The sequence below is a fragment of the Cuculus canorus genome, chromosome 3 (assembly GCF_017976375.1).
Source record: "Cuculus canorus isolate bCucCan1 chromosome 3, bCucCan1.pri, whole genome shotgun sequence".
NCBI lineage: Eukaryota > Metazoa > Chordata > Aves > Cuculiformes > Cuculidae > Cuculus > Cuculus canorus.
Window position 1 is genome coordinate 43,743,602 of NC_071403.1, and position 14,171 is coordinate 43,757,772.

The following is a 14,171-nucleotide window of genomic DNA, read 5'->3' on the forward strand; positions in this document are numbered from 1 at the left end:
GCTAATACAACTACCCCGTGGCGAACAAGAAACTTGCATTTGTTCCTCTATAGTAGTAACAACAAATAGACAAAGATAAACATATCAGGCCACCAGGAAAAAAAAAAACCCACTAAAACCCTTTTGCAGAAGGAGTCATAATGTCACTTCATTATTTTCTTAATTAGCTTCACAAAAAAAAGAAAAAAAAAAAGAGGTAAGCAAACTCACCAATACTAATGAATTTGAGAGATGGCATTTGTGAGATTATTAAACATTACCTACTTTCCTTTTGTAAGTATTCTCTTACATAAAAGAGCAACGAAAATTAGTTTCCATCATCACCTATTTCTCCTTGCAGCTTCTATTACACTCAAAGCACTTTCAACTAACAGTGTGGGTGCTAAACCAATTTTAGGTACATACTTTTTCCTCTTCACCACAATATGCTCCTGCCCCAATTTTAAGATGATGTGTGGCTCAAAAGAAATATCTCAAAGTGACTTAGACATTATGGCAAATTGCTACACCATTTCCATAGCTCTGATCTGTGCAGCCTTGCAGGCTTAATTGCTTTTCCCATCACAGCAAATCTAAATGAAGCTGTTGGGTGCACTAATGAGGTAACACATATTACAGTTTAACAGGGAATAGATATACCCAGAGTCTTTCAAGACAAAATTGAGACTTCTTATCTTATCTTATCTCATCTTTATCTTTCTCCTCAAGAAGTCTTTTATACACACTTAAGTTATTTTCTCTTAAAAAACAAATAGGAAGAAATTTCACTCCTGTTTTAAAATTTCATAAAACAGAGTATTTACAATAATATGTTAGGATAAAAAAAGTATTTAGCTATGTGTGTGCCATTAAATCCACCTGCATGGATTGTATCCTACTAAAGAGATCTCTTCAACTGGCATTCGTACTAGCACTCCCTCTAAACAAAAACAATCCCCCAAGTTCAGCCTTATATAACTTCAGCACAGCAGTGTGGGAAAGCTGGTAACGCTTCTGGCTGTAACACATGCCTTCTCTTAGTTGTCGTCTGTCTGTCAATCAGTTCTTGCAGTCCTCTTTGAAAATGTCACCAAACTGTATCCAAACATAGCTAGAGATATACTACAAATAGTGTATTTCATGTTATACCTGTACTACATAGCATACATACACACAACTTATAATATATACTCTGTCATGTTTTTTAATCTCTCTTCATGATATTTTATTGTTGTTTATTCTCAAATCAGAAAACTAAGCCATGCTAACTTATTCAGTAAAACTGAATTAAATTGTCTATTTGATACATTTTCAATCAAAGTTTGCATGACTCTTTTCCCCCTAATAGTTTCTTACTAAGAGATGAAAAGAGTAAGGCCACACTGACCTAGCTTTCCACACACATTCTTCCTTGAGTGGCACAAAATTATGTCAGAAGCAAGATAAATACCCCTAAAATAAATAAAAAAAACCAGTTAAGCCCTACAGGACTATGGTAGTACTGAAGACAGATGTTACAGATTTGGGAAGAAAGTAGAAAACATTGAAAAAATGTAATCAATGATATCAATATACATATCACGATGTAACTTTTGACAGTGTTTCTGTAGTATCTCTGCAACAATGTGGATTTTGCTACTTGACATACTTCCTTTTTCTGCTTCTAAAAAAATGAGAATCAAAATAGTATTTTAAGAGCATTTAGTTGATGGGTAAATATTTTCAGTATCTTGGACATAGGAACCTATTTTACTGTTTGCTTGAGACTGAAAAAAGATTTAAACAGTTTATCAAATATTATAGAGGACTTAAATGCAAAGTCAGTTTTATTAATATCTTCAGAGAGTGAGATAGAGTGCTTTGAAGCTTTCACTTTATGCATGTGGAAAACACCCTTGACTGTCAGTTGTGTAATGGAGAGAACATTTCTAATTGTTCTCAATCCTGCCAAAGTGTTGTGTTTTTTGTTTTTCAGATTTTTAAAGATACAAGAACCATCATGTTTCTAGCAGATACGTAATTAATTTTTAAGAGTAAGTTTAATTAACTGGTTTTATTGAAGTCAAAGTTTTAGTCAAAAGATCTGTGCAGCTTTTATAGTTGAGCTTCAATCTCCCAGATACTTAATTATTAGGGTCATTGCTAATTACAATTACTTGAAATCTAAGATTTATTTCAGAAAACGTGCCCTGAAAACCGTGGGAGTTACTGAAGAGTCACTGTTGAATAAAAACTAAAAATCTGGCTATTTCTTTCATGACATGCCACGGATCTGCAAAACGGTGTCTGAGAGTACAGAAAGATGATTTCACTGTTCAAAGATTCTCACAAGCTTAAGGACAATGGAAAACAAAACCAGAGGGAATTTTAGTGTCTCTTAAAGAATGGGTAATTGAAAGCTGGAGCTTTTGATACTTCCTCATTTGTTTATAAAATAACAACTAGGAAAAGGGTTATCCTGGCAGAAGGTGCAAAGACGAGAACACAACAACAAAAAGATAAGAATGCCTAAGACAAAGTCCTGGGCAACACTACGGTATGGTGCTGCAAAGTAGTACTACAGGTATGACAAAATTAGTACTGAAGCAGAGAGACACACTGCCATTCAGAGGGACCTTGACAAGCTGCAGAAATGGGACAACAAGAACCTCACAAAGTTCAACAAAAGGAAATGCAAAGTCCTGCATTTGGAGAGGAATAATCCCACATACCAATGCAAACTGAAATTAAAAAAAAATGCCATTTAAACATAAGAAAACCCCCTTTACTGTGAGAACAGTAAAATATTTTAAGAGGTTTTCTAGAGATGTCGTGGAGTCTTAGAGATATCAACACCCAACTAGACATGGTCCTGAGTACTCTGCTCTAAGTGGTCTAAGTGAACCTACTCTGAGCAGGAGGGTCAGTGCCTTCCGACATCAATGATACTATGATCTTGTCTTTATTCATCTCTTATAAAAAAGTTCTGTGGTTGAGAAAGGTGCTGGAGCTCTCTATTTTATGATTAAACAATGAATTATTTAATTTAGAACACAGTAAGTTAAGATATCTAAGCATCACATGTAAAATTCAAGATCAGGGATAAAAAACCCTATGACTGAACACACTCCTCCAGGAGACAAAGAACGATCTGAGAGTAGTTTAAAATTAGAAGTTACAGCAGCTGAGCATACAGAAAAACAAATCACTAGCAGATTGTTTCACTATATGGAGCCACTTCATAAAGATAACAGTTCATTTTTTAAAAAAATTAAATAATCAGAAAGAGGTACTCAGTGTAAGCCTCTAAAACTTTATAGAACAGAGGGAAGACTGAAATAAGAAGGGGCATCTTTGCTATCACACTATGAAATATTCAAGTATGTATGAACCCAAGTGATTTCCAAATGACTCCAGTCTGCTTTCACAAAACATTGTTGCTGACGAAAGCGGCTATATTGGAATGACAAATGTCACTGAGCAATATTTTCAGTGTTTCATGAAGTTTTCCTTCACATAAAATATTTATATATTTATGTTTCTTACTGTTTGACTGCAGTGTTGTGAGAACCTGCAGACACAGGCTCTTTAGAAAGAACCAATGGAAAAGCCAAGAATAGAGAGTGCTGTAAGGAAGGGAGGAGAAGTTCAAGTGTGCAGAGCTACAGAGCAGGTGGCAGGCTTGTCAAGAGTGTATGGATCAGAATTGGAAGAGTGGGTGAAAAAATGGATGTCATGGGGGGCACCTGCTAAATACTGCCTCATCAAAACCAGGAAGTGGATAAAGCCTTCTTTAGACAGAGAAAGAAATCTCACAATCACAGGCTTTGGCTCTCATGGATGTTTTTAACCACCTCGATATCTCCTTGAGACACAAAAACACGGGCTATAAGCAATTTGGACTTCCAGAATTTGCTGGGGATAACTTTTAGATGCAGATGTCAGACAGGCTGACTAAAAGGGTTGCACTCCTGAGCATGCTAATAATGAATAAGGCAGAACTGGCTGGAGACAAAGGCAGTCCTGCCTCAGTGACACTAAAATAAATGATCTTGAGGAAGGAATAGCAGAACAAGAACTGGAGCTTTGTTAAAGCCTATATGTATGTGCAAGTAGGCACTTGACAAAAAGCCAAAACATATTATATGTTTGAGAGTATACAGAACCCACATGTTAAAATGAACAGGCATATTTAAAAGGCATAGTAGGGAATATTACTTTTATTTGAAGTATTAGGAAATCACTTAAAGCTATTTTGCAGACATATCTGGACAGAAAAAGATTTAGAAGTCAGGAAACATCTACAGTATTACTGCTACTGTTCATAAATTACAGAGGTGGGTATTCTGTTTTTACACTGTTTCCTACCTAAGACAAGACCTAAATTAAACTGTCTTGCTAAAAGTAGGAAGTAGCATGTATCCAGGCTACTACACTGTCCATATCACAAGACATCAATTACAACCTTATCAAGTCAATACGTCTGCATGCACACATATCAGGTACATGGTTAACAAAATTGCTAACAGAGCTTTACACATGCTGTCTGTAGGAACTTCACTGTAATGGGAATTCTGGATTTCGCTTTAAGAAGCACTAAATACACAGTAAAAGGACAGTGTGAGAATGAGGAGACTGAATAAATGCCAACGTACCCTTCAGGAAAATGTAACTGTCCGCTGAACAAAAAATGACTGATCTCTGTACTGCAGGCAGTTGTTAACAAAGCAGCATCCCAGTAACGTAAGTACAGAAAAGCATATATATATAGTGTATATGAAACCAACACAGAAAAAAAAAGGTTTTGTGCTTCCAGCACAATCCATAAATGAATGTATCTGTTTAAGTATTGATCTGGTATTCAAAAGTAAAATTAAACTGGCATTTAGGAACTATGAACACAAGCATTCTATTTCCAATGGGGAGAGATGAAATTAGATGAGTAAATATTTCCCATATGTTTCACTGAAAGCAATTCTATCACAGTAGAACAACTTGGAGGCCTTCAAAATAACAGAGAAGTCATTTAAAATTTTAAAGAGCCTCTTATGGGAAAATCTATTTCAATTGTGGTCCACTAGCATTTTTTTTTTAGTCTTCTTACCTTAAAAATCTTTCATTTTCTCCTTGCTTTCATTGCCTGTTGAAAGACTATTAGAATGTACCTCTTCTTTACCATATTTCCCCTGCATAAACAATATTCTGTAGCTGTGGACTGTCTTGAAGTTCTTAGTCAGTTTTGGAAACAACTACATAGGGAGCACATATGAACAGCTATAACATACCTATGCTTGTTCATGCTATTTAAGAAGTCTCCATCAATACATTTATCTGTGCTTCTGCATAAAGTAAAATTCAAGACAATAAAATGCACTGCTTGAGAAATACTAGCTACAGCCATTCAAAACAATTTAAAGTACATGTTAATGCTCTTTAAAGGGTTAGTCCACTTTTAAATATTCACAATATGTAAGACAGCATATTCTGCCATATTACAGGAATATGTTAGACATAATTTAGTGGTTCCATAAGATCTATGCATTCCAGAAACAATTAAGCATCTGTTGCATGATAGATGAACATTATTACGGCTCAACACTCTTTTGTTATGGTAGCAAATGGGAAGTTACTTCGTATATAGCCATTTGTATTGTGAATTAGTGACTAAGAGTGATTTTGAGAGTCGTAGTCAATTTTTTAACTCCATGTGAAAGACTCTTTCCCTCACTACACAGAAAGAGTAATCATAACTTGATTTGTGAAGAAAATAGTCTGCCTCTAGGAGATAATTCTGTATAATTATAGAGGCCACTCCTATTTTTACTATCTACATTTTAAATCTCTATTACCTGCTTTTAGTTCATTATATATTCCACCCTCCCTCGGACTTCTTTTTACTCTTCTCAAGGATACAAAACAAACCACTTAGAAACTAAGGTTCTGTATTATTTTACAGGTGCCCAAAAAAGAGAAAAAAAAAGCACAAAATGATCAATTTTATTATTAAATATTTTTATTAGCAATGGAAAAGATATTATTAGCAAAGTATCACAAAAATACATAATCCCATAGCTTAGTTTTTGCTCAAAATATCTGCATACAAAATGTCTTATGAAACAAACTCCTAAAAATACATCTGCAAATAGACTACCAAGCACTATGATTCTTAAGTAAACTGCTTTTTTAAATTAGTATTTTCTTATTTGAGTACATATGTTTTTAAAAATACGATTTTACTGGTTTTAGGTGTCTGTGTTTCAGACATTAAATTATATATTAAAACACTATCAAAATATTACATTAAGAAAAGCTGGCAATCTCACATTGTTCTAGGAATATATAGCACTAATATGTAAGTATACAGCTTAAAGAAAAAAGCAATACAAGTGAAAATATCAGTATTGGACTGTACTATACTACACTTTATAAACAATACCACACACAACCAGGAAACCCCCTGAAAAAGCTGCACAGCAAAATTTAGAAAAAAAGCAGAAAAAAATCCTTATGGAAGTTATTACTCATTCCCTACAGACAGTGAAGAAATAAAGAAAGAAACTTACCACTTTTAGCAGTTAAGGAATACAGAGGATTCAGTGAAGTGCTCAGAGTGCCTGGCAGTCCTAGCTTGGAGTGTGGTGACAGCGACGATGGCGCCGGAAGCAAGAGATTTGAGCTTGCCTGCAATACGAAAGAGAAATCAGAAAGCGAAATGTAATTTCCTGGGTTACTTACTGATGCAATGGCTGGAAAAGAAATATTTGCTTACTGTAAATAACTATTAAATGCCATCCAAAAAACTGAGACTCAAGTCTCAATGATAAGTTTCTATGGTAAGGTTTGGTGTTTGTTTGGTTTTTTTTTAGGTTATTTGGAGAGACAGACTTGGAAAAATTATTGACAAAGTTATAAATAGAATTGCATGTTTACACACGGACACAAACCCTCAAGCAGTGCAAACAATGGAACAGAACTGTTTGAATCGGCATCTCATTGCATCTTCATGTATGGAAAAAATATATATGGTTATAAACTTGTAAAATAACTTCTCATTTTTGAGTACTCAAACTACACTACATCAACAAAGATATTACTTAGTATTAGACTAAGAGAAAAATAAAAAACCTCAAACCACTCCTAACACAGACCCAATTTCTGCAAATCAATAAAGCATAGTTAGCTCGAAAGACCAGACGCTTCCTTCATGTAAGCTACACAAAAAATACCCACAACCCTAATTTCCAAAGTAACAAAAACAACATGGTTAAAATTTGGTTTACTATAGAGTTTCTTGACATATATGCAGCTATTACAATGCTTTACTTTTGACATATTATCCAATACAGTCTATGTAAAAAACATACTAGGATAGTCTTTGGCTTTTTATGTGATTCAGCTGAGAATTTTGCCATTTGTTAAACATTTTCCTTGGCTGCTTTGACAATACAGTCAAAAGGGAGGGAAAGTAGATCTTAAATAAAATATTTGTAATTTTCTTCAAATAAAATAGATTAAAATGCTAAAATTTAAGCTATTTACATAAAACAATGCAATTCTTGTCAAGTCTCTTTCACAATCTGTATATTCCCAATAAAGGGATATGGCCGCTCAACCTAACTAAAAGGCCACACTCAGTGGAGCACTTCCTTTGGCCTCAGTAAACTCTAGATCAGACCCTTAAAACTTTAGTTGTGGGCCAAAACAGAACAATAACATTTTGAAAATTTTCAATCTACTCGCTTGTAAATTCTGTCAGATGGCTAAACTGAAATGAACCAGTGGCTTATTCCCAGAAGTGATATAATTTATATAAACTATTATTTCTATCATTTAATAAATATTAAACAATTCAACTGGTTTCAATAATGCAGAATATTTGAGCATTGGCAGGTGTACTGGGATGCACATAATATGACATTAAAGACGTGTTGTAACTTGACTGAGCCATACAGGATAACTGCTATCATCTCTTCTGTACTACTACACTACACCTTCCTCATAGAATCATAGTACAGTTAGGATTGGAAGGGATCTTAAAGATCATCTAGTTCCAACTCCCCTGCCATAGGCAGGGACATCCCACTGGATCAGGCTGAACAACCTGGCCTTGAACATCTCCAGGGATGGGGCAGCCACAGCTTCCCTGGGCAACATGTTCCAGTGTCTCACCACTCTCATGGTGAAGAAATTCTTCCTAATGTCTAGTCTAAATCTCCCCCTCTCCAGTTTAAACCTGTTCCCTCGGTCCTATCCCTACAAGCCTTTGTGAATAGCCCCTCTCCAGCTTTCCTGTAGCCCCTTCAGGTACTGGAAGGTCGCTATAAGATCTCCTCTGAGCCTTCTCTTCTCCAGGCAGAACAAGCCCAACTGTCTCATCCTGTCCTCGCAGGGAAGGTACTTCAGCCCTCCGATGATCTTTGCAGCCTTCCTCTGGACCCATTCCAACAGCTCCAATCTTGATGTATCTGGGTTTTTTTGCGTACCAATATGGATTTAATTCTTAAAGAAGTTCATGATAAAAAAACCTGTTCTTTACTAGTCAAGTTCTCTCAGCTACTGTGTGTAGCTGTAATGACTATACTCCAAGATTGACCAGAAAGTAAAGAAAATCAGATCAGCCATTGGACATTGTTTTAAAAAAGCATTAAATCAGCCAGACTTTACAGTTTTGCACCAATTCAACAGCATGTTAGTAAACAGATGTTGCGAAATGTAGGCAGAACGGAGAAGCCTTTTTTACTGAACAACAACAAAATCAATCTGCTTTTCTAAACTCTACATACGCAAGTGACTATGTTTCATTAATATAAAATTTTCTCTAATACAAAAAAATATGACGGAAAGCCATTAGCTTATGTGTTTACTGAAACCCAGAAGAATAATCTGTCCTTCAAACACGTTGAGCACAGCTTCACAGTGTTTCATCTTTGTTTATCCACTGTTAGCTCTGGGGAGAGTCTTTATGCAGTAAGACAAATGAGTAGATGTCCCCGCATGAACTTCTTGCCGAATGCACAATACACCACCAGTGACAAAAATGCACATTTTCCAGTAAAGTATTCTCATGGAATTGTCTTTCAAATTTGCTATCATGAAATTGGTTTCAGACACTACCAGATAGTGAAGACAGGTCGAATATATCAGCCTTTGGAAATAAATACAGCAGAACAAACTATTCAAAACTAGCGCTTAGCATACACTTCATTGGTTCATCCTGGAGGACAACATATATCAGGAGAAACCTGTCTTTATTGTGGTGCTTGAATGAGTTACATAAGAGATATGGAACTTCATGTGTAAATTATTCCTGTGTGGCATTTAATGGATTTCTTTATTTTCCTGCTATTATTAAAATACTCTCATCATATATGCCAAATAGCATGTTTTGAAATGAAATGCAACAGACACACACATTAAAATATTGAAAGTATGCTTGGCATTTTTACAATGAGTTCTATTTTAAAACTCTTCCTTCCTCTCCAAGTCCTTAAAAACAAGATAAAACCCACTTTTATAGAAGAAATACTAGAAAGTTTTAAATTTAAGCAGTCTTACAGGAGAGATTAAGTCCCTCCATGACAGGCCATGAGGCTCAGCACAGGTGAGCTATAAAAAAATGCCCATCCAAACTAAATACAAAATCAGAGTTTTAATGACCTTTCTGCCACTAGCTCTTTAGTATTATTTAAATCTCTAAAAGGCCCAAAGAGACAAAAAGCCCACATCATCATAACAGAAGGAACCATTAAGCTAATATAAGTGAGGACTAATGATTCAGCAGAACTGCTTGCAGGTGAAGTATGCTGTCCTACAAAGCGTAATTAATTCTCCTACAACAGATGGACCTAAGACTACCTACAGAATAGAGTGAAGCAATCTTTTTTTGAAACGCATGCTGTGGGAAGGCATTGCTAAATACCTTCACAACGAGTAAAGTTGGCTAAGAAAGCCAACCATCAGTCCACTTACTTTTCACAACAGGCTCCACTTGCCTCATGCACAAACCACAGCTTTATCAAAGACACAGTTTACTACTACCCTGAATTGAGTAAAACTAAGAGTTGTAACATCCATTAAGTTTTTCTAGTGATAAAGGATACCGAGATAATTTTTGCCAAGTTCAAAGTTGATTTGCATTTTCTTTTTTGTGTTAAGGAAGCTCTATGCAAATTATGCAAATACACATCTTCAGTGGAACTCGCTTTCACATTAAAAGTGAATTGCATGAGATGAAAACCAGAATACTGGAAGACTTGAGAAGCTGACAATAACATTTTTTTGTTTTTCCTGAGTATGCAATTTTATGATCTTTACAAGCAATATAATTGACATTTCCATATATACTTGCAAGTCAAATAAAGTTGGCCAGCTCTGCGCTACCTCTTATTCTTCTAGCTTCAGGTGTCCCTTTCGAAATGTTAGGCCCGTAGGACACTTTGTAAGACAGTTTAAAATCATAATTAAACTATAATTATGAAGAATTTAAGAACTGACAACACAAATTCTGTTTTTCCTCAATGTTAGAAAAAAATACATAGGAATAATGCTTAAAGTAGGAGTACAGTACTACAGCTTTTAAATTTACATTGTAAGTTTGAATCAAATCTACATCTGTGTAAAAATGCGATAACTTCTATGACAGCAGCATTAGGAGGACTCTAGTGAAGTTGGGATTCTGCTGCCGTGTGTGTCCTGCAATCACTTAGAGACTCATGTATTCTGCTCTTAAATAACTTCTAGACTAAATGGGAAAAAATGAAAGGCAGCTAAAATATCATTCCATTACATACAAGCAAAATTGAAAAATATTTACTTCGCTTGTCTGAAGCAAGTGTGTTTCCCTGATGATCCCTACAGTCCTCTTACTCTGATCATCCAGATTAGTTCCCTCATAACTTGGGTGCTCTATTGTTTTTCCACATGGAAGCCCAGAAATGACCAGGGCATACACATGAAAACTGAAGCTAGAAGGTGCTTGATCCTACTGTTTAGATATAGCCATTGTCTGTAGATGATAGGTCTCATCACACAGTAATCATATATGTTTGATTCCTTACTTCTGCCAAAGAGTTCCATCATTTCAATTACAGGCTTATCACAAAAGCTTTTTTTTTTTTTTCTCCCTTTTAAAAAAAATTTAAGAAGAAATTAAAATTATTATAAACATTTGGAATGGTAAGCTTCTTTCTTTGACCACAAGGAAAACCAGATTCTTTGTACAAGACACAAAACAGTTAAATACAGGCTCAGATATACACAGGCTGTGTAGACAACTCAGCCATTAAAGACAGAGAATATAACCCTTTCCTGGCTCAGATAAAGCTGGCTTTTCAGCTTAAGGACCTGCCTGGATATACACATTTTAGCAGAATTGGCCAAAGTCAACACCAACTGACTAGATCTAGATCTGTCTCACTTAGTAAGAAAATCTATATCTGTCTCACTTAGTAAGAGCCAAGGAGATTCCTATGTGAACTGTTGATGTCTTCTGCAGCTGGTTATGAGTCTTGCTATCAATGAACACATGGCCGGGGAGAGGGAGAAAATAAATCCATTACTTAAGTAGCTAAACTTTAAAAATATCTTTTTTTGTACAAATGAAAAATGGATGTAATCTCTGTCACATATGAAACACACCCTAAAATACTTGTTCTACAATTTTACTCTTCTTCCTACTAAAGAAGGAAAATAGGCATCAGAATTTTTTCTGACTCACATCTTGTCAAATACATATAGAAAGGTCTTCCTCGGTACCTGCTGGTAAAAGACATTAGGATATGACTATAAATACAGTATAAAGTTTCAGGTAATCATGTAACCATTTAGACATTCATAACCTCTCTCTGCCCCTTCTGCTTCCTAAGTATTTCATTAGACTCTAGACCTTCCCCATCATATTAAAAAATCTACCAAAAAAAGATATTATGTTTCTTTGTTTTCACAGAGATGTTAAAAAAAGACATTTCTGTGAAAGTGTCGTTATAAAAAAAGTATAGCCAAGCTTGCACTTTTTTTAAAAAATATGCACTTAGACAAAAAGTGTAATCTAGTTTCTTATGTTAACAAGTCCTCATTTGCTTATTCCAGAAATTAACTGCAATCATAGAATCACCAGGTTGGAAAGGACCCACTGGATCATCAAGTCCAATCATTCCTAACACTCCCTTAAACCATGTCCCTAAGCAATTCATCCACCCGTTCCTTAAACACCTACAGAGAACCATAAAGAGAGAAAGGTAAACAAAGCCTGACCAGATTTGCCCATAACAAGCAGCACTTTCGGAAACAAAGATACAGTTATTTATTATATCTTTTAACTGAATGAAAAGCAAATTGCTTTCCTCAGCTGACAAAAAAAAAAAAAAAAAAAGATGCTGGAACAGGCTGTCCAAATAGGTCATGGCTTCCCCATACCTGAAAGCGTTCCAGGCTAGGTTCGATGAGGTTTGGAGCTACCTAATCTAGTGAAAGGTGTCCCTGCCCATGGCAAGGCGGTGGAACTAGATTATCTTTAAGGTTCCTTCTGACTCAAACTGCTCTGTGACTCCACGATTGCCTTTTATTTTTCCTGTCAGACAAATATATACAAGATAAAATCTGCACTGAATTTTCATATTCCAACCCTATCACAGGGCAACTTCATTGCCCTATGTGTGGCTTAGTAAAGATTTCTCCATTTTCACTTGTCTGCACCCACATGTATTGGCGCATTTGCATAGATGCAGCTGAATGGCAACTTTTATGAAGCCTACTTTGACAAACACTTTAGCAAAGCATTTATTCTAACAAGCCTTTCAACAAAGCCTGCTCTTACATACATGCATTATTTTTCATATGAAAAAGGGAGTTGCACACGTGTAAATGCATACATATCCAAAACTGTAATTCCAAATCACATATATTATACTCCAGGACTGTCCAGAATCTCCGATAATGCAGGCAGGCAATACTGTACCCACATGCAAGAAATAATCCTAATCCGTGCTTAGAAAGGAGGTATCACTGTCCCTCATCTCACGCTGGATTGCTGAAAACATGAGTATCAAGAGTCCTTCCAACGAAAAGACATCTCCTCCCAGCATGTCAGTGGTATAATCACTACTGCTCTGTGACAGACATTAGAGTGGATATGACTCTTTCAATCACCATCCTGTATTGTTCAGAAACATACATGGTGCAAAGACTCAGATGACCTTTCTGACATTGCCATATATATGGTCTATGAGTAGGGAGTTTGGAGGATCCTGTTCAAAACCTTGATCATGACTGTGCTCACAGTGGACTTACTCACTCCAAACTGGCCATTGAGCAACAGGAGTCCAGGGTTACAAAAATCCAGTGGCTGAAAGCTATTCTTTCAAACACAGCTGTGGGCTTATCTATTTTAACTAGTTACACAGTTCTGCTTGGTTCTGCTAAACCAAGTTTGTCTCCCACAGCCCAGAACCCCTAGCTAAACAGAGACTCAGCAGCTGCAACGACAGACCCCCAGAAATTCATTATCCCTGCCTTCTTCCTCAGATGGCAAGACATCCAGAAAAGTAAAAATAACTTCTTCTGGAATGTCTTCCTGCAGTACTTGTCCCAGACACAAGGTTACATGCTCCATTCCCTCCACATGGTGCCTCTCTCTGATTGCTAACACAACTTGAAGGCACCAGGGCTCACCTGTACATGAGAAGAAACAAAATAAGCAGAAAGCAGGAAGAAGACTTGCTTCTTTATGTGAGGCCACACGTAATGTGAGCATGGTGCTGCTGCCTTTACAATTATCTATTCAAGCTACAGTGTAGTTTTTTCTTAAATGGGTCCACTGGGAGCTCATAGTCCAGAAAGTAAAGGACTGCGGGATAGCTTTCTTTTGGATAGTTTCAAAGCACAGGCCTAATGGGGATGTCCAGGCCAGGGAACCCGACTAGATCTAATACAAAGCAAAACTTGTGAAGCAAGTTACATTATCCTCAGCAACAGCTGCTTTCATCCTTTTTTTTTTTTTCGTTCTTCACTACTTATTAATGCAGACAAAGCCTAATACTACACTGAAAAAAAAAATAAATAATAAGCGCAACTCCAAATGAAGTTCATGACACTGTGAATAGTAATTATAACAACACAGCGCTATTCAGGAATATTCTGTATTCTGCTGCATACAAAATTGTCTCAAATTAGGAATTTCACCTAATTAAATTTATTGTGAATTACGAAAGCTTTAA

General features: G+C 36.0%; 1 protein-coding gene across 5 annotated transcripts in view; it reads right to left on the minus strand.

Annotated features, from left to right (window-relative positions):
* AHI1 (Abelson helper integration site 1) overlaps positions 1–14,171 on the minus strand; it is a 91,202-nt gene that overhangs the window by 41,873 nt on the left and 35,158 nt on the right. For all 5 annotated transcript variants that reach the window (XM_054062509.1, XM_054062507.1, XM_054062511.1 and 2 more), the window contains exon 19: positions 6,522–6,639. In XM_054062509.1, coding sequence (XP_053918484.1) covers positions 6,522–6,639 — 118 coding nt within the window. The remainder of the gene's footprint in view (positions 1–6,521; positions 6,640–14,171) is intronic.